This window comes from Neltuma alba, unplaced genomic scaffold (genome assembly GCF_004799145.2).
Source record: "Neltuma alba isolate B1F8T4 unplaced genomic scaffold, ASM479914v2 tig00000619_pilon, whole genome shotgun sequence".
Classification (NCBI taxonomy): domain Eukaryota; kingdom Viridiplantae; phylum Streptophyta; class Magnoliopsida; order Fabales; family Fabaceae; genus Neltuma; species Neltuma alba.
This window is the reverse complement of record NW_021632117.1, coordinates 158205-180360: the sequence shown is the minus strand read 5'-3', so window position 1 is coordinate 180360 and position 22156 is coordinate 158205. Positions and strand designations below refer to the sequence as shown.

Below are 22156 nucleotides of genomic sequence, written 5' to 3'. Positions count from 1 at the left end.
TCTATTTATAGGTAATTAGGCACAACTTCACAATATTAATAGATCTATTGATTACATAATAATATGATATTATTGTGACATAATATGTAATACATTGGAGATAATAGCAAAGATATGGACATCCACACAAATATTATTATATTCATAACACTTCCCCTTACATGTCCATTATATGAATGAGCCTTATTAAAAATTTTCAACTAGAAAAAATCGTGACATAAAAACATTCCAGAAGAAAAATAGTACATCATTCATAGATACACTATTTAGTATTGCATCATTAAAAACTTTATTAGGAAAACCTTGCGGGACAAAACTATAGGTGCAAGAGAAAAGGAGTAAGCATGCATCAACTCCCTCCCTTAGCAACATTAGTTAACATCTTCGAGTATGCAAAGTCTAATATGATTATTAAGCCTTAACAATATTGTATTGAAACAAATATAACATATAATAATTTTACAATATTTTGAAAATCACGAGACAAATAGTTCTTTTGTGGTCTACCAACATGTGAATCATATTGTAATCTCTTGATATGAGGATCAAACAAGAATCCTTTACTACATAGCTAATAAGATTAGTCTTTGGTACATTCAAATAAAATAACATCAGCTCCATAGTATCCTTAAAGTAATGAATAATATACTTAACTTCATTCCAACATCATTGTATTGGTGAAGAATTATACTATGCTAATTAGTAAATGATATGTCCAGTTGTGTGTGCGTAGATAGCTAGACATATAAGTACTCCAACGATACTAAGATATGGTATACTTCTAGACTAAGTATTTGTTCATCACCTTTTCAAGGTTAAGTGGATCATTAATCCACCTTTAAAGATCTTACAATTATCAAAGCACATAATGAATGTAACTTATCCATATAAGAATGCTTTAAGACCTTTTTTGTATAAGTTTCATCATACAAATTCCAATAGAAATATAAAATTTGTAATCCAAGGCAACCTTTTGTTCTTCCTAAGTCTTTCATTTCAAGTTCTTTCTTTAAGCAATTCACAGCTTTTATAAAATTTTCATGAGTGTCAATACTATTTATATCATAAACATAAATAGAACTAATAATAAACTTATTTCTAGATCTTTTCATACATGGAAAATTTGGATTAATACAATTTTTGGTTCTTTAATTTTACCCTAATTTCGGTTTTAGTCCTCTTAAATTTCAAATTATAGGTTTTGGTCTCTTAATTTTTTTTTTGTCTAAAACCTTAGTCCCTATAATTTTATAAAACTTACACCTTTTCACCTCTTGAGAGACTAAAACTTATGGTTTAAAACTTGAGGGACCAAAATTAAAATGAAAGTAATCTTGAAGAACCACATATTACATTAACCTAGAATATTGTTACATAATTGAGTAATGCTCTTGAGAATATAATTATATGCTTCTTGAAACTTGAATCCTTCAAGGGTTTTTATATATTTTGATCCAAGTCTATCCATGTAATAGATCATTTTGAATTCACATGAGGATTTGAATCCTTGTGAGATTCATATATAATTTCAATAATAGTGAGTTAATATATTCCCTAGAATCATATGAAAAATTTTCATACATTATCAAACTGCCAGATTGATAAGACACATAAAAGTTTAATCCAACACAAGACTGCATTTCTCTCTGTTTTTTTTTGTCCAAACACCAATTTATGCAATACTAACATCACATTTCAAGTGGTTAGGCTAGAAATACACAAATCCTTATTATAATGTTGCATGTTGCATTTTTCTTTTCTATTGGCCAACTATCTTTCTGTTTGTATCTTATGACAGATTTGAAATATAAGATTTTCATTTGATTACATGATATCATCACCAAAATTATTGTTAACAATTTTATTCCTTTTCAGTCCCTATTTCTTTTATGACATAACATATCAAGATCTCTTTTTTGCTTTCAAGTGTTTGAGCCTCTTCAAGGTCAAATCTTAGCCTCTTTTGCAATCCTCGTCTCTATGATCATCTCGATTATTTGCTTCTTTTCTTTTAAAATCGATCATTCTCTCATGCTTCTGGCATACCTTATTTTCATTTATAAGAATAGGAACTAGCTAGAATATGATATTAACAATTCTCATTTAGGTCAATAATTACCTTTGGTAGATATTTAGCAATAATTTATGAATACAATATGTTATGAACTTGTGATTCATGCTACTATATCTAAGGATCTAAGTTTAATAGTAAAAATGCATTTGATATATTCTCTTTTCCTACTACTCATTTTATATATTTTCTTTTCCTCATTTTGGGAAACATTTGTCAAATGACAATCAAGTAATCATGCAATATAAGTCTTTTAAATCCATAAATTTCCTTTAGAAATATTTTTTGTTTCATTTAGAGACAAACAAGAAGAAATAGGATTTTATCCAATGTTGATCTAAACTTTCTTTTAAGGAAAAATTAATCTTTCATACCTTTAACTTTTAACTCAATTATAACTCAGTCTCTTGACTATGACTCGGTGCGACTTAGTCCCTTAACTTTTAACTCGCATATAACTCAGTCCCTCATCTCTTAATTATTTAATATTATTATCCTTTTTATCTCCTGACTCATCCTAGCTGTCAAAAACAATTAATATAACTATACAAGTCAGCACTAGGTGGGTCAAAATGGTTTCCATCAGCTTCTCCCATTTGATTTTCTCCTCCCAATCTGAGTGCCATTGTCGACAATGGATATTCGAGCGAGATGATGATAGAACAGAGAGAGCACAAAGCATAAGAGGATACTCACTCCTCTACCGATGAGAAAGACTCAAACCTCACTGCCGTGTTTCTCAGATTGATGGTATAGATTTGAGTCCGATGATAAGGATATAGATTCATTATTTCCTCCCTTTTAAGTCCATAAAAAAGATTACATATTAGTATTACAAGTTACTCATATTATTTGAAAGAAAAATAAAATTGATGATGATTGTGTTATATGATATTCATTTCTGAGTGCACTTGTTTTGTAATAGCCAAATTTTTCAGTCAAGCTCGATGTGATAGAAAATGGTTAATAATAGAAGGCACTAATGCAGATACTGGTTATCTTTCTTTCTTTTTTCTCTCTTTCTCTCGACACTTTCCAAAAGCCTTTTGCATTTTTTTCTTATCATCCCATGGCAAGGTGATTCACATTTTCGAGGAGGCATTTGCTACCCTCATCATCGGACTCAAATATATATCCTTGAAGTGCTATGGTGAACATTGGTTGGTACTGGGAAAATGGGATGCATGCTAGGACGATGGTTTTTCATAATAGTAAGCAGCAGATTGAAAGTGTTGGAATTAAACTGGATATGATAACTTATATCATGAGAAGCCATGTGTTGAAGCTGCTTCTTCGTACCACACTTCTGAGGAGCAAGGTGGCGAGGCCTGGGTCTTTCTCATCAGTAGAGGAGTGAGTCTCCATTATGCCTTGTGCTCTCTTTTCCTTCATCACCACTCGAATATCCATCCCCGACAATAACAGTCATATCGGGTGAGAATCAAATTGGAGAAGCTGATAGAAGCTATTTTGATCCGCCTGGTGCTAACTTTTACAGTTATATTAATTGTTTTTGACAGGTAGGATGAGTCAAGAGATAAAAAGGATAATAATATTAAATAATAAAGAGATGAGGGACTGAGTTACATACGAGTCAAGAGTTGAGGGACTGAGTTATAATTGAGTTAAAAGTTAAAGGTCTAAAAGATTAATTTTTCCTTCTTTTAATATCCATATATACGTATTAGTGTGGTGGAATAATAGATATTACACATTGTAAGATGAAAAAAGTCACAATACATTGTTAGCTTGATGTACTTATGTGCAAAATATATAAAATCAATTATCCCAACACTAAGATGAGAATTTTAAGTTGTTCTCATAAACTTTGATCTAGCTACTTATGGAGGCTTTTGCTAAGCATATAATCATTAACAATTTGAGGAATAATCACTAGTTATTTCAGTGGGAATCATATGGTTACATAATTTGAGACTTATCCAGTTAATGTAATTATTTGTAGAGGTGTTTATAGGATAGGATGGGACCGAGACCACCCCGTCCCATGTACCGCCCCAATGGTGTCTCATCCCCTTCAAGATGGCACATAACCGGGATAGGACCAAGACATCTTGTTTATTTTTATTAACCTTTTTTGAATTTTTTTTCAAAAATAAATGTATTTAGAGCATAAAAACTCATGATAAAAATTATATAAAGAAAATAGATAAAAATTGGCTAAAAGTTGTTAATAATAGAAAATTAACAAAGAAAAATGTTTCTTTTTGAAAGACAGAAACTATATAAACTTAAGATATCCCCTAAAAAACATCATGTGACCTATAAAAAAAACTTAAATTGTGGACAACATAATTATAAAATTTATAAAATTATTATACTAATAATAAAGTAAAATAAATTAAAAAATTAAAAAAGATAATATATCGGGACATAATCGGGATGAGGCACCCTTGTCCCCTGTCCTATCTCATCTTGAGACATTTTTGTCTCATCTCGCTTTTGTCCCATGCCGAAAATTTTCAGGACGAGACTGTCTTATCCTAAAATGACTGGGATGGGGACAGGACACTAGTAAAGACCCCTAATATTTGAACATATTTGCAAATCTCAAATTGCAAGTTGATCATAAATACCTACATGACTATTTTATAAATGCATCTCTTATTCATAAGGTATTAATTTGATCCACATGGTATCTAAATGGGCCCATATATATGAACTTGATATATTATATGTGTGTGTGTGTGAAAGGATCCGATTTCAAGCACAACTAGTGATGTTCTCTTATTTAATTCTTTTAAGAACAAGCAACATATAAATGTCAATACATATTTTTCATAACATTATACATTATTATGATTTGAGATGATCTAACCTGTCATGTCAAACAGTACAGATATAAACTTCAAGTTTATTGTAATATTATTCTCAGTCATTGATAAACTTTTGGTTATCAATAGTGATAATAAACCATGATATAACTCTTCTAGAGCTTCATATTCTCATCTTTTACCCAGTGAGAGAAGTTCATGCATTATAATATTATTCTCAACTATAAATACGGATAGTAAACCCTGATATAGTTTTTCTTGAGCCTTCTATTTTCATCCTTCACCTAATAGAAGAAGCTCATGTATTGTAATATTATTCTTAACCATTTGTCTTTGGGTGCCAATACCACATTTTCATCACGGGAAATTTCTCTAATTTTTCTTGAGTCAAGAGTCAACCTCTAGACAGTTTATTTTGGTTTTTCCCAGATAATGCATAATTAGGCTTTAAGTTATATTAAAGCCAACCTTTTTACTTTCTAGAGACAAAATCATTTTTAAAACCTATAATAATTCCTCAGGTATTATTTCCTATTTTTCTCCAATTATTTGAGTTCTCCTGATATTTTAAATAATTCAATTTTGGCTAATATTCATAATTAGCCAAAACCCTAGGAATTTTATCAATTTACTTCACGAGTATTTTCTTCATTTTTAACCCCATACAGGCCTCAAAACCTCATTTCCCATTTTTTCTAGAATTTTTTGGAATTTTTCTAGAATTTTCGGGTACACTTTCTATTACTACCCTTTGCAGCCCGAAACTTTATGAATTTACGATTAGGTCATTGCTTGGGTTTAACCTTAGGAATCATCTCACTAAGGTTTCTAAGATAACATTTGGTCCTTAATCATCTCTAATTCCCATCCTTGAGTACTTGAGACTTCATTGAAGTCTCTAACTTGTCTATCTTGTGGTTCTTGAAAACTCTTACTGTATGATTTAGTCCCTAGGAATCCTCTCACCCTTCTAGGGAACTTCTAGAACCCCTGCCAAAAAAGGTCTGGTAACCTGCCCATTTCAAACTAATTTTAGTACTTCTATACCTAAAATCTGGGATGTTACAATTCTTCTCCTCTCAAAATAAATTTTGTCCTCAGAATTTCAGGACCAATCATCTTCTCATACCCTTCTTTGAGAGGTTAACCTAGGAAAATGTTTCCATTTATACTTTACTTTGGCCATTAACTCTTTATTGTCCATCATTATTAAGTTTTAATCCTAGGTCTTGTGCAGATATACCATATCAGTATGTAGTTTTTTGACAATTCATCTCTACTTTCTGCATTTTTTCTATTCTTAAGGCACATTTGTTCACACTAGTGACTTAACAGTGTTCTCATTCTCATGGTATTAGGTACTTTTTGTACCATGATAATCTAGACCTCTCTTAGTCTGTCTCTAGAGGGCTTATTTCATTTTCTTTCACATTCTTATGTCATACTAAGCTTACCTGAATACATAATATCTAAGACTTACGGTTCTTAGTTCCTATACTCTTGCTATTCTTGCTTTCCTTGGTTTACAGAGCAAAATTGACGGCTTCTAGAATTGTTCTTTAATGTTAGTTATAGAAGGAATGTATACTATTTCTTTATACTTCAATATTCCTTTTGGGGAGCTCTCAAAATCTCGAGTCTCATTCCTTAATACTTTGGATCTGAAGACGTCTACTAACTAATCTTTCTTCTGAGCTTCTTCTATTTTTTTCATTAATTGTGCCTCTGCTTTTACCATTTCAAATTTTCCTATCTTTAACTTTATGTGATAGATGGAATAACAATCCCTGACGCCTTCAATGAGTTTCTGTTCTTTGGTCATTAGAGATGCTATTTGCACCACCTTCTGGCTCAATGCGTCAACTACTATATTAGCTTTCCCTGGGTGATACTTTATTTGGTAGTTGTAGTCTTTGAGTAACTCTATCCATCTCTTCTATCTCATATTCAATTCTTTTTGGTCCTACAGGTACTTGAGACTTTTGTGACCACAATACAACTTAATAGTTGCTCCATACAAGTAATGTCTCCAAATTTGCAAAGCATACACGATCACTGCTAGCTCTAGGTCGTGTATGGGGTAATTCTCTTCATGAGTTTTGAGTTGTTATGTGGCGTAAGTGACAACTCGTCCTTGCTACATTAGCACACATCCTAATCCTTGCTTACTAGCATCTTTGTACACTACATACAGTAGCGTAGGATCAGAGATAATCAGCATAGGAGTAGAGGTCATCTCTTGCTTTAACTCCTGAAAGCTAGCCTCACACTTTCGTTCCCACATGAATGATTAGTTCTTCCTGGTGAGCGTGGTCAGTAGGAGGGCAATCTTAGAAAAGTCTTGAATAAATCTTCTGTAATAACCTGCTAGTCCCAGAAAGCTGCGAACTTCTGTCACCATCTTAGGTTGTTCTCAATTCAGTACCACTTCAACTTTACTTAGGTCTACAACTACTCCTTCTTAGGTAATCACATGACCCAAGAATCTCACTTCGTTCAATTAGAATTCACACTTACTAAGTTTGGCATACAATTGCTTTTCCTTTAAGACATTTAGAATGATCCATAGGTGTTGCTCATACTCTTCTAGTGACTTTGAGTACACTAGGATTGTTAGGTTTAAGGTTTTGATGATAATAAAGTGAGTAATTTGTGATTCAGCATGTTGATCGATCATCTGATCGATCAAGGTTTTATCGATAAGCTGATAGATAATAACTCTGTCTAATTAAGTAAACTCAGCAGAAACTTTGATCGATAACGTGTTAGATAATGTGTTGATCGATCATTTGATCGATCATTCTTAGTTGCCTATGAAAATCTAGGATAAATTATCGATCACTTGATTGATAATCGGAAATACAAAATTAATAGGTGTTTATCAATCACATGATCGATAAACCGATTATCGATGAGAAGACAGATAAATGGTAATATACTTTACTCATTCTATGTTTTGCTTTTATTGCCATTTATCGATCACATTATCGATCAACTATTTATCGATAATATGATCAAACATTGCCTCATAACTCTTCGTGCAGGAATTTATTTCAGTGGCTTATTGATCACTTGATCGATAAGAATTATCGATCACATAATCGATACTCAACATATCTTTGTCACATCATGGCTCTTCGATCACCGGATCGATAATCAGATTATCGATAATCTTATTGATAACCACCCTTCATGTTTACGTTGTTTTCACATAACTTGATCAATAAATTAGCTCTTTTGTTTTACAAGAAAAGACCTCTTTATTGATAACATTATCGATCAACCCTTTATCGATCATCTATTTGATCAACTTACATAGTCTGTGTTTTCACAAAATATACTTTTGTCTACTGTTTATCGATAAGGTTATCCATCATCCATTTATCGATAAAGTGTTCGATAATCAGTGTTTCAAAAGTCATTTCTATAACACTCTATTTATCGATAACCTGATCGATCAACAAGTGTTCGATCACTTGTTCGATCATGAGGCGATTCCAGTTTAAACCTTAAGTCTCGATGTTTCTCAAAATTTATCATATATTTCTTTCAAGCTTTTCTTAGCCTTCATAAGTGTCTTGTTTCACTATTTAAAGAGTGTCAAAATCAAAAGCAACCTTGATCTTCATTGTCTATGCATCATAGTATGATATCATTATTTCCCTTTATCGATCATCTGATCGATAAACTAATGATCCATAACTTGATCGATAATCTTAGTTTTCTGGTTCAAAGTTTTCACTCAGAATAATTGATAACTTGATCGATCAAGTAATAATTGAACAACACTTTGATCAAGCACGTTTAGTTACTACCCAGTGCATCTAACAACTGATTGATTCTAATCATAAGCTATGAATATTCGATTATCAGTTGGTTGAATCTACTCTTGATCTTATTCTACGAAGAATAAACTTATTGAATTAATGTATTTTTGCAGATTACAAAGAAAATCCCAACGGCACTCCAACGATTGTCCAAGTAGTCTGTAACCTACCTTGTCAGAAGCATTAATAGCGAAAACCGTTGTAACTGGAAAAACATACAACCGCACTTACAACGGCTAGAAGCTTTTCCGTCCAACGGTTACTAAACGACCTCAACTATATAAAAGGCACGAAGAAGCATTAATGAACAGATTGAATACGCGAGCTACCCTCTGTTGATTTTTACTGTTGCATTCAATACTCTGTTCTTTCATAACCCCGAACGTCAGTTATTGTCATTTATTCACTCTGTAAGAGAGTTCATTTACTACTCATTAATCACGTTTGTGTGATACTCAAGGGCGTGGACTCTTGAGTGGGGCTGTAACTAGAGGTGGGAATTAGGGCCGGCCCTTCAGGGCTAACGGGCTTAAAAGGGCTGGCCCTCCAAGGCTAAAATTTCAAAAATACCCCAATTTGCTAGGCCCGGCTCTTAAGCTATAGGGTTCAAGGTCGGCCCACGGGTTTTTGGCCCGTTTAAGAAAAAATACTATTTTTTATAAAAAATAAAAATAAACCAATGAAATTATTAAAAAAAGACATAAATATGAATAAAATTAAGTCATAAATATAAAATATCATCATATATAAATATCCATCAACATCCAAGAACATCTAAAACATTCATTAACAAGATAACAATATCCAAAAGTTTTATCTATAGTGCAATTGTGCAATAAATAAACACTATCATTAATCTTTTGAAACTTTATCATCACTATAATTAATTACTCTTCTTCATAAGTATGCTTTTCTTTCGTAACAAAAATATCAAGTTTTTCTTCTTTATAGGAATTTTACTTTTAAATTTTACAATCTAGCAATTATTTTACTTTAATATGAGAAACATTATTGTTGAAACTCATGAATTTCTAATTCAAATTATAGAATCACAAGTTATATAAGTATAACAATACTCTATTATCAAATATATATAGTTTAAAAATATCAACGCATATAATATAAATGAAATCATTATTAAAGTCCAAATTAACCCATTTTTTTAAAATTTAATTGGATAAATTATTGTTTAACACTAAATTTAATTTTAAAATGATAATAATAACTAAATATTTGAAATATTATTAACAATGTAAAAAATTAATAATATTAGAATTATATAAAAAAATTTAAAAAACAAAAAAAATTATAAAAGGACTTAAAAGGGCCAGCCCTTTTAAGCCCTCGGCCCTCCAGGGCTTATTTCTCATTTGAAGGGAAAAATATCAAGCCCGGCTCTCATAATTTTAGGGCCTAAACGGGCTCGGCCCGTTTTTCCGGCTCTAGCTGTAACCTTATGGGAAGTAAGGGGGAGTGATTGAGAGCTTCAATTACTGTACTGAGGCACCAAGAGCCCGATCAATCTTAGAACATAGTGAAATACTCAGAGGTGTTCTGAGGACTGGACGTAGGTCAAGTGGTTGAGACCGAACCAGTATAAATCTTGTGTCTTCCTCTCTATGGTGAAATCATTCTAAACTCACACTCTCTGTTTCTGATAGTTCTTTGTTTTAATTTCGTAAATTTTTATAACTCACCCAATTCACCCTCTTCTTGGGTGAGATTGCCACTAACATTTGGTATCAGAGTAGGTCTCTTTAGCAAAGACTTAACAGTTCGAAGAGAGATCCCACGGCAGGATTCGGAGACAGTGTGCTGCCTGAAGGGTGCTCAACGTCCAAACTGCCAGGCTTCAATGGTGAAAATTATACCTTCTGGATGATGAGGATGAAAATCTTTATCAAGGCAACCGAGTATGGACTATGGGACATGATAGAGCATGGTAACTATGTCCCTATGAAGACCATAGACGGACAACAAGTACGCAAGAGTCCGAGTGAGTTCGATGAAGAAGACAGAAAGTTGGTGACCCTAAATGACAAAGCCATCAATATTCTTACCTGTGCATTGAGCCAATGAGAATACTTCCGAGTTTCCAGTCTAGAAACCGCGAAGGAAATGTGAGAAGCGCTGGAGATAGCCCATGAAGGGACCACCGGTGTAAAACAAAGTAGAATCAATACTCTCACTACAGAGTTTGAGCTATTCAGAATGAAGAATGGAGAGTGTGTCCGAGATATGGAAGTCAGATTCTTGCATCTCATAAATCATCTCACGGCACTCGGAAAGAAGTATAGTCAGGAGGACCAAGTGAGAAAAATCTTAAGTGGTCTCACAAAAGAATGGGAGCCGAAGGTAACAGCAATTAAAGAAACAAAAGGAGAATCAATTGGCTCTGTTGCAGCATTATTTAGAAGTCTTGCAGAATACGAGAGCAAGCAAAGATACAAAAAGGAGATGAACGAGAAGAACTGTAAAAGTATCACTCTTAAAACTCAAGAGCGAAGATGACAACGAAGAAGACCTGGATGATGATGAAATGGGTCTTATCATCAGAAGATTCAAGAAATTCTACAAGAGCAGAGCTGGAAGAAAGTTCCAGTCAAAACACAGAATTTCGACATCTCAGAATGAGTCAAAAGAACCGATCATCTGCTTCGAATGCAAGAAACCAGGACACATCAAAGCAGAGTGTCCCTAACTATCCAAGATGAAAGACAAAGAAAAGAAGAAAGAAAGATTTAGAAAGAAGAAAGCCTTTGTCACATCAATCTAGGGTGACAGCTCTTCAGAAGAAGAAGAAGAAAGTGATGATGAAGAAACTGCCAACATCTGTCTCGTGGTTCAGGAAGACGAAGACTCAGAGACAGACGAGGTAATTACTTCTAAACCCTCTTATGATGAATTACAGTCTGAATACAATGCATTACATTTGGAATTAGTAAGAATTGCAAAAGAGTTGGTAGGCTCCAAGAAAAGAATAAAGTTTCTGGAAGAACAGCAAACAAAACCTTAAGACAACGTAGTCTCACATCCAGGATGCATGGAATTTGAAAAGAACAGAAAGAAGGCCGAGGATCTCACAAAAACCTTAGAAAAATTCACTAAGGGTAGTGAGATGCTCAAAGTGATTTTGGGAGCTCAACGATGCTCGATGGATAAAACCGGAATAGGATATGATCCTGTTCAGGATAAGTCAAAAGGAAGGAAAAAGAGTAGTGGTCGATCGTATCTTACATTCTTTAGAAACACCATTCATTCCTCTAATCCATTTGCACTTTGCTCTTATTGCAACCGTAAAGGTCATACAACCTCTTCATGTTATCACAAGAAGAAAGGAACTTACGAGACATTAAAATGGGTGCCCAAAGGTACTTATGTGCCTAGGACAACTCATACTAACCAAAAAAGACCCAAGAAGGTATGGGTACCTAAAACATAATTGTGTATTTTGCGGGTATGCCTCAAAGAATCTAGAACAAACAAATGGTACATCGACAGTGGATGCTCTAGACACATGACGGGTGATACTGAGAAGTTCACATCACTCAAACCAAAATACGGAGGCAAAGTAAGTTTTGGTGGCAATCAATCCGGAAGAATTGCTGGAATCGGAGAAATAGGAAGTAACCAAGGAATGAAAGTTAAAGATGTATACTACGTGGAAGGTCTGTGCCATAATCTACTTAGCGTCAGTCAGAGTACCGACAAAAACAATTGGGTGATATTTGATTCCGAAGAATGCTTAGTAATAAGTAAAGATGATCTGCCATTGAAGAAAGAAGAGTTGAATATAAAGCTGAGAGCTCCAAGGGACGGTAACTGTTATACACTTCAAATTGACTCTAAATCTTCTGAAAACTATTTTATTAGTAAAAAGGAGGAAGGTTGGATTTGGCATAAACGTCTTGCACATGTTAACATGAATCAACTTTCAAAATTAACTAAAAGGGATTTGGTTGTTGGTTTACCGAAGATTCAATATGAACATGATATTATTTGTGATGCCTGTCAAAAAGGTAAACAAACAAAGTCTTTATTTAAATCAAAGAAGATAGTCTCAACCGAAAGGCCACTCCAAATGCTTCATATGGATTTGGTTGGTCCATCAAGAGTGAAAAGTTTCGGTGGAAATCTGTACACTCTTGTGATAGTTGATGACTATTCAAGATTTACTTGGACTTTGTTTCTTTCCTCTAAAGATGAAACGTTTAATGCATTTATTGTTTTTGCCAAAAAGGTCCAATTTGAAAACAACGAATTTGCAGACTACTGTGACGAGCATGGAATTGAGCACAATTTTTCAGCACCAAGAACTCCTCAACAAAACGGTGTCGTCGAACGGAAAAACAGAGTGCTCACAGAAATGGCAAGGGCAATGTTGAAAGAGAAAGGAATTTCACAAGTATTCTAGGCAGAAGCAATAGCACGGCTTGCTACATCTCCAATAGAGCCTACATCAAAACGCTTCTCAGGAAAACACTGTATGAGCTATACAAAGGAAGAAAGCCTAACCTAGCTCATTTAAGGATCTTCGGAAGTAAATGCTACATTCACAACAACAAAGAGAATCTGGGTAAATTTGATCCTAAAGCTGATGAAGGTTTATTTCTTGGTTACTCTAATCGTAGTAAAGCTTATAGGGTTTTCAACAAACCTACTTTTACAATTGAAGAATCAATTCATGTTGTGTTTACTGAAACTGAACCGATTTCAAAACCTCTAGATGATGATGCCGAGATCGTTCAAAATTTTCAAAAATTGGATTTAAACAGGTCTTCAAACAAATTACCTTCAGAAGAACTTTTAGAAAACAAAAATGATTTAAATGAATCTTCTTCACAAGAAAATTTAGAGCAGCCTAAGGCTTGGAGACATAACCGAGACCATCCACTGGAACAAGTCATTGGTAAAGTCAATAAAGGGGTCAAAACCCGAAGACAAGTGTTCAATGAAGTGCGCTTCTTAGCGTTCATATCCCACATTGAACCTACCAATGTTGACGAGGCCCCATCCGACAAATTCTGGATAGTCGCAATGCAGGAAGAGCTTAACCAATTCAAGAGAAACCAAGTTTGGGAACTAGTACCCAGACCTAATGATCATCCAGTCATAGGCACCAAATGGGTATTCAAAAATAAGCTCGATGAGTCTGCACAAATCGTCAGAAACAAAGCCAGATTGGTGGCTAAAGGATATAATCTAGAAGAAGGGATCGATTATGAAGAAACTTATGCTCCAGTAGCTAGATTGGAGGCCATACGGGTACTCTTAGCCTTTGCTTGTATTAAAGATTTCAAACTATATCAAATGGATGTTAAAAGTTCCTTTTTGAACGGATATATTTTAGAAGAAGTTTTTATCGAGCAACCTCCTGGTTTTGAAGATTCAAACTTTCCTGATCACATTTATAAACTGAAAAAGGCTTTGTATGGTTTAAAACAAGCTCCCAGAGCTTGGTATGAACGTCTTAGCAATTTTCTGATAGAAAAAAGATTTGAAAGAGGCAAAGTAGATGCTACTCTATTCATTAAAAGAAGTAGGAAAGATCTTTTGATTGTTCAAATTTATGTGGATGATATTATTTTCATAGCTACTAATGAAGATCTTTATCAAGAGTTTGCTAAGCTAATGCAGGGAGAATTCGAAATGTCAATGATGGGAGAGTTGAATTTCTTTCTGGGATTACAAATTAAGCAAAAGAAAAATGGCATATTTATATCCCAGACGAAGTATCTGAAGGAGTTGCTAAAGAAATATGGATTAGAAAATGCCAAAAGTGTAAAAACTCCGATGAGCTCAACCATCTCGCTAGACGCAAACGAAAACGGCAAGGACATGAATCTGACCAGATATAGAGGAATGATTGGTTCATTACTATATCTCACGACTAGTAAACCAGATATGCAATTCAGTGTGGGAATGTGCACAAGATATCAATCAGCTCCAAAAGAGTCACACGAAGAAGCCGTCAAGAGAATTCTCAGATACCTTGTCGGAAGTCAAAATCTGGGAATCTGGTATCCAAAGAAGGGAGCAGAATACCTAATGGGATACTCAGATGCAGATCATGAAGGATATAAGAAAGATAGAAAAAGCACCAGTGGACAATGTCAATTTTTTGAAGGATGCCTTGTCTCGTGGTCAAGCAAAAAGCAGAATACTGTGGCAATCTCCTCAACAGAATCAAAATATGTGGCCACTACAAGTTGTTATGCTCAAATTCTATGGTTAAAGCAACAACTACAGGATCTAGGAATCAACTTACAAGAGATTCCAATCCTATGTGATAACACGAGTATGATAAGTCTATCCAAGAATCCAGTCCATCATGCCCGAACTAAGCATATCGATGTTCGACATCATTTCATTCGAGATCATGTTCAAAAGAAAGATGTGAAGGTAGAATTCATCCCCACTGAATATCAAATAGCCGACATCTTCAAGAAGCCTCTAGATCAACAGAAGTTCTACTTCTTTCGAAGAGAATTGGGAATGAAATTTGTTTTGCAGGAAGCTCTGTTTTGTCAAAGAAAAACAGAGGTAAACAAAGTATGGAATGATCGAACAAGAGATTGATAATCATGAAGCTACATAGAAGTAATTTATCGATCACCTGATCGATAAATACAGCATGTGTGGAAAATGGAGAGATTCAGAACGATGATTATTGATAAGATGATCGATAAATGGATTATCAATCAGAACATCGATCAAGAGCGGCAAGTCTTTTGTGACATATACTCAAATTTTGGTAAGCATTAATCGATAAGCTGATCGATAAATGGATTATCGATCAAATGATTGATAAAAAGACCAAGTACACGTTTCCTCTACTAACTTTATCGATAACATGTTCGATAATTGATTGTTCGATAACGTGATCGATAATTGCCTTCAGTGTTCTTCATATTTATCGAACACATGATCGATCATCCGATGATCAATAACATGATCGATAATTTTAAACTTTATAATGTTGAAAGTTTCGAAAACCCCCGTCAGTTATCAAACCCTAACTCGATCAAAACCGCTCCCCTGTTTCTAGCAACGGTCCAAAAATCACTATTCCATTAAATTTCTGATCACCCATCCACTCGAATCCCACTCTGCCACCTTTCGACTACCACCAACCTCAAAACACTTACTTTCAACCGATTATTCTCTCTGAATTCTGTCAGTTCCTAAGAAATGGCACGGGTAAAACAGCCAAATGTGGAAAGTGAAGAAGGCTCGGATTATTAATTTGCTCTGGCTTTGCTCTGGCTCTGTTTTATTATTTCATCCCTAATTTGTAGTTTTTGTTAGATTATTTGGGCTGATTATTGATCATGGATTATACAAATTGTAAAACCCTTTACCCCAAAACATTATAAACTCGTCATAAAATCACTACTATGGTAGAAAAGGAAAGCTATTAAAATGAACTACTATAGTAGAAAGAAATTTGCATATTTTTAGAAATTGACTTTCAAATTCGGGTCAAACCCAAACTTCGTTGCATGCAACTAAAAATCATTCATTAACATCTACTGGGCCTCCGAGCCTTCGGCCCGGGTAACAACATACATCACATCAGCCCATCCAAATGGTTTCCAACAAAATAAATCAGAGTTTCATAAGACACTATAAATGGCCTCCGACCAACCAAAATAAGGAGATAACATTCTCTCTAGTTTACAACAAGGCCGGGTAATCAAAATATTTTAAAAGGGATCCTAAATGTGGCAATATATACTAGCCATACATATACAAGGGCTAGAGGCCTAAAGCTAACCAAGCTCAAGCCTCTGCGTCTCTTCCCGATGGCACACGCCCGGAACCTTCACCTGAAAACATTGTAAACCACGGGGTGAGACAACGTCCCAGTAACCAATCTTTCCAATTCAAGGTACTACTAAATAGGTGCTCGTGAGGTGTCAAGTGGGGCAGTTCACAAGTAATATTATAAATGATAGCCACAACAAGTAATGTAAGTGCAATGATGCAATCCCATCAACCATATCCCTCACTTTGGGGGATTTTCAAGAGCCGAAGTCGGCCTATCCCTCACCATGGGGGATGTAAGGGGCCATAAAAGGCCTATCCCTCACTATGGGGGACGTAAAGAGCCAACTATCATGCATTAATGGAGGCCTTACCACGTGGTAGTAACAATCAAAACTCTCACCAATTCCCAATTCATGCATCATGCTCAAACCATAATCAAAGAGTAAATAATCATTTCACAATTAACTTCTTTCAGTGGCCTATCTTTCACAGGTTACAAATTCAATCAATATCAATTTAAACCCCACAAGACGGTTTTCCTTTTCAATATACAACATACACTTTGAACATAGTTGCTACTCGAAGCACAAAGCATAAATCCACTCACAGTACCACAAAAGCATGTACAAAGGATTGGAAAGTGGTTACCTCTCGCCTGAGCAAGGAATAACAAACCACAACACGGCCCCGTCCACCAACAAGGCTCACAATCGGTCTACACAAGCACACAACCAACATGTATTAGCTTTCAACTAATAATGTGGCCAAAACAACACTTGGGGACACAAAATTCCTAGCTCCAACCACAACTCTACCCAACTAAAAAGGGTATAACCATCAAGGCAACACTCCAAGGTCAAGAAAATCCATTAAAACCTTAATTCCTTTCCAAACATCAATTAAAATTCATAACCTCAAGGACCTACTATAGGAATTCAACACCCAATCATCCCATTTGAACAATAGAAGTCCTAACAACATTCTAAACTGATTAAACATCCAATTTAACCCTCCTTAACGTAACCCAATTCACAAAACTCAAAATCAATCTCTACATTATCATCCTCAATCACAAACCTCCCATTTCCATAAACCCTAGCTTCAAAAATTCAAAGTTCTTTAAATCCAAGAAAACTACGCCGATTAAATACTTAGACTAACCTAAAGCAATCAATTAAACTCAAAACAATTGGTCAAAAACCTCAATTCCATAACAACCTAGAAAACTCTAGGGTTTCACCATAAATCCTCAGAAATTCCAATAAAGAAAGAAGATTAGAGGTTAAAATCACTTACTTGAGGTAATGGATCCTTAGAAATACCTTTCCTAAGCCACAACACCGAAACCCTAGCAGAGCCTCTCTCTCTTCCTTCAGATTTTCTAATTTTCGCACCAACAGACCCTCTCGCGACTATATAGATTTAGCACCTTTCGCCGCGATGAACCCAGAACTTCGCCACGGCGAACTAATCCCGAGAGGGATTACTCACCTGAAAACCTAACTTCGCCGCGGTGAAAGCTTCCTGGGAGGAAACTCTCGCTCGCCCAGAAAACCTTCGCCGCGGCATACCCCTACCTTCGCCCTGGTGAAACCTTCCCGAGAGGGAAACCTCACTCACTTGAAAAACTTCACCGCAGCCAAACCTGCCCGAAAGACAATCCCCCTTAGAACTCCCGGTTTTCCGCGGCGAAGTAAAACTTCACCGCGGTGAACAAAGCCTGAGAGGGGTCTATTCACCTATTCCTCCAACATACCTCAACTCCAACCTGAACACCAAGATCAACATTAAATCACTAATCTATCCTCAAAATCAACCAAGAAGCGGCTATTAAAGCCTGATAAAACTTAGGATGTTACACAAATACCGAAAGAAATGAGAATTTGAATTCTACGTCTGGTTCTGGTTCTGGTTCTGTCAACAATAATCCCAGAAATGAGAATCCGAACCCCACTTCCGGTGCCACCAATAATCCGAACAGCACTGCACCCTCATTTGGACCTGGTAAAACTGATCCTGCATGGGCATATGTTTCCCTTAAGAAAGAAGGGAAAGTAAATGTCTTTACCTGTCTATTTTGTGAATCAAGTTATAGAGGAGGTGGGATAAATAGAATGAAAAACATTTAGCTGGTGTCTCTGGTCAAGTTTGTTCTTGTAAAAAAGTTTCTCATGATGTACGTGCTAGAATGAAAGAATCTTTGGTAGAAGGGTCAAAGAAAAAACTTGTTAAACATGTAAAAGATGACACTGAAACTAGGGAAATTGAGGAGCTGGTTGATTCACCTCCACTTAGAATAGGCATTGAAAGTAGTGGCAACAAGAGAAAAGCTCTTGAAGCTGGGAGGGTTGATAATTATTTTGCTCCTAGGACATCTTATGGTTCCCAACCAAGCCTCAAGAGTGTATTGTCAACTAAAGAAGCACAATATAATGCCAAGATGGTTATTGCTCAATGGGTTATTCTTAATTGCATTCCATTTAATGCATTGGATTGTCCTCTTTTTCAAAAAGTTGTTGATGCTATTCCTGCAATTAGGCCTGGTTTTAAAGCCCCTAATGCTTATGATTTTAAAGTTAACTTGTTGAAAGATTGGAAGAAGGAATGTCAGTTACTGATTGAGAGTCATCGTGCAAAATGGAAAGAAAATGGTTGTACACTCATGGCTGATGGTTCGACTAATGTTAGACAAAGAATTTTGATTAATTTCTTAGTCTATTCCATACATGGTATGGTATTTGTGAAATCAATTGATGCTTCAAATGTAGTTAAGGATGCTAAAACTTTACTCTCATTATTTTGTGAAGTTATTGAGTGGGTTGGTCCTGAAAATCTAGTTCATGTGGTGACTGACAATGCTGCTAACTATGTGGCATGTGGTAAACTGATTAAAGAGAAATATAAAACTAGTTATTGGTCATCTTGTGCAGCTCATTACTTGAATCTTGTCTTGAGAGATATTGCTTCTATGCCTCATGTGTCAAATCTTGCAACAAAGGCATCTAAAATCACTATATTTGCATATAATCATACAATCTTCTTGTCATGGCTAAGGAAAAGACCGGGTTGGAAGGAAATTGTTTGCCCTGGTGCAACAAGGTTTGCAACTACATTCATTACCTTGCATAGCATATATTTGCACAAGCATGATTTGCGAGCGTTGGCTATTGATAAACATTTTGTGGATCACAAATTGGCAAGAACTGAGTTGGAAGAACTTTCAGTGCAATTGTATTAGACAATCGATTCTGGAATGAATGTTACCAAGTTGTGAAGATTGCGTCTCCACTTATGAGACTTTTGAGGATAGTTGATTCGGATGAAAAACCCTCGTTGCCTTATGTCTATGAAGGGATGCAAAGGGCTAAAAATGGAATCAAGGACATCTTTCAAAGGAATAAGGAGCTATACAAGCCTTACACTAACATTATTCAAGCTCGATGGGACAAGCATTTGAAGCAAGAACTTCATGCCGCAGCTTATATGTAGAATCCTACATTTTTGTATAATCCAACTTTCATAAAAAAGAACAAATTGCAAAAAGATTTGATTGATGTCTTTGAGTCTTTCTCAAATGAAAATCTTGATTTTTGTACAATGATGCAGCAAGTGTTTATCTAACCATGATCGTAAGGATTCTTTTGATAGATTTTCATGTGAAAAAGCAGCTCAAAAACTAGATCCTCGTAAGTATATTTATATCATGTTTAATAGCACATATTAATACATATTTAATATCAAATATATGAATATAACTAAATATCATTTATTCTATTATGCAGATCAGTGGTGGTCATTTTATGGGAGTTCAATTCCGGAATTGCAACAAGTTGCAATACGTATTCTTAGTCAAACATCTTCTTCTTCTAGATGCGAGATGAACTGGAGCTTATTTGAGCGGATTCATAACAAAAGAAGAAATAGATTGGAACATGAAAGGTTAAATGATTTGGTTTTTACAAACTACAATCTGAGATTAAAATATAGGTAATATTAAAAATTTTGATTTATGAATGTTTTTATTGAATATTGCTTATTTGCTTTTATTGAATATAGAATTCATTAATGTTGATTTTCTTACATTTTGTCATTGAAGGAATCTATTGAACAAGAAGAAGACAAATTATGATCCTATTGATTATGAATCGATTGATAAAGTTGATTTTTGGATGGTTGAAGATGCAACTCCTGAATTTGATAATTGAAACATCTTACCTTTAACCCCTCAGAGTGCACATTAGTAAGCATTACGGTTCAAGAAAATCATGGCACAAGCCCGTGGATTTAAATTTTTAACATAATTACTCGGGTTACTATTCACTGTTAAATTTTCAGATTACAGGTCCAACTTTAAAAATTCATAACTAGTTCCATACAAATCGTATTGAGGTGATCTAAAATTCTATTGAAAGATATTTTGATGATATTTAAGGGAAAAATATCCAATTGGACTTTTCCTTGCCCAATTCGTACAGTTAAATCAATAGATATTACTATTCATTTCAAAAATCTGAAACTTCCAGATTCTGTGCTTCAACTTTGGAAATTCGTATCTCCTTGTGTACACATCCAATTGAGATGATCTATCTCTCATTTTAAATCTTGGGATGTGTACTATAAGTCTTCCAAATATCGTGATTTAATTTATTCATTTGATAGGTCAAACTAGAGCTACAAACTCACTACTCTAGGACATACGTTTTATCTCTTAGCATCTCTTTTACTTAAATTCTTTTTATTTCGTTGGCATACATGACATGGGCTTACTCTTTCCCATTCATGCTCATACATTTCTATACATGAATTATAATTAATTACATGGCATCATATGCATCCATAACATAAATTACATAATAAGAGAATTACACAATGAATAATAATATCATTCATTGACATTAATAATTCTCCACTTTCTTCTCCTTGCTTCTCATGCCATTATTGCCCATTGATGATTGACCTATATGGTTGGTTAGGGAGGGGTGAGATTTGGGGGAATCTCAGTAGCAAACAATACCACATGATCATGCTAGATGGATGCTAATATACTACACGTAACTTGTTTATTCTCTTGTTAATTAGTGACATATTAGCATGCTCAAAGCTAACTTCTTGATGCATGGCCATGGAGACATAATCTACTCATCATGAATAGCAATTACAGTAGTTAAAACATGTCACAATAACATTCAATAACATGTACACGGCAACACACAAGCATACAACATCAAGCAATGACAATAGGTAAGTTCACTACCTTGCATCTCAAGCTTTCCTCTTGCTTTTCCTTTGACTCCCTTGACTTTCCAACCATGTGGGCATTCGGTTAACATCACCAAACATCCTCTTGGATGTTTCAAAAGTCCTAAATATAACCATAATGATCATACAATCCATTAGGACCACTAGATTATATAAAGTTCAAGACTATCTCTCTTGAACCTCAACCCTTTCTCTTAGTCTTAGGGTTTTCTTTCTAGCTTTTCTAACATAAATCTCATCATTTCCCATCCTTATGATCCATTTCTTGTCAATTAGGACAACTTTAGATGGCCCTAGATTCAAGAATATCAAATCTGGAAATTATGCTTCGCGGGTACTGTTCACGCAGAAAACCCAGAATTTTTTCTCAACTTTGAAAATTCATAATTAATTCTAGAAAAATAGAAACTGAGTGGTTACAAGTCTCACTGAAAGCT

At 34.8% G+C, this 22156-nt stretch overlaps 1 protein-coding gene across 1 annotated transcript; it reads left to right on the top strand.

Moving 5' to 3' along the window:
- Positions 1-18648: 18648 nt before the first annotated feature.
- LOC114742194 (uncharacterized) lies at positions 18649-19698 on the top strand. The gene has a single exon (XM_028930472.1). The coding sequence runs from the start codon at positions 18649-18651 to the stop codon at positions 19696-19698; it is 1050 nt and encodes a 349-aa protein (XP_028786305.1).
- The last annotated feature ends 2458 nt before the right edge of the window (positions 19699-22156 follow it).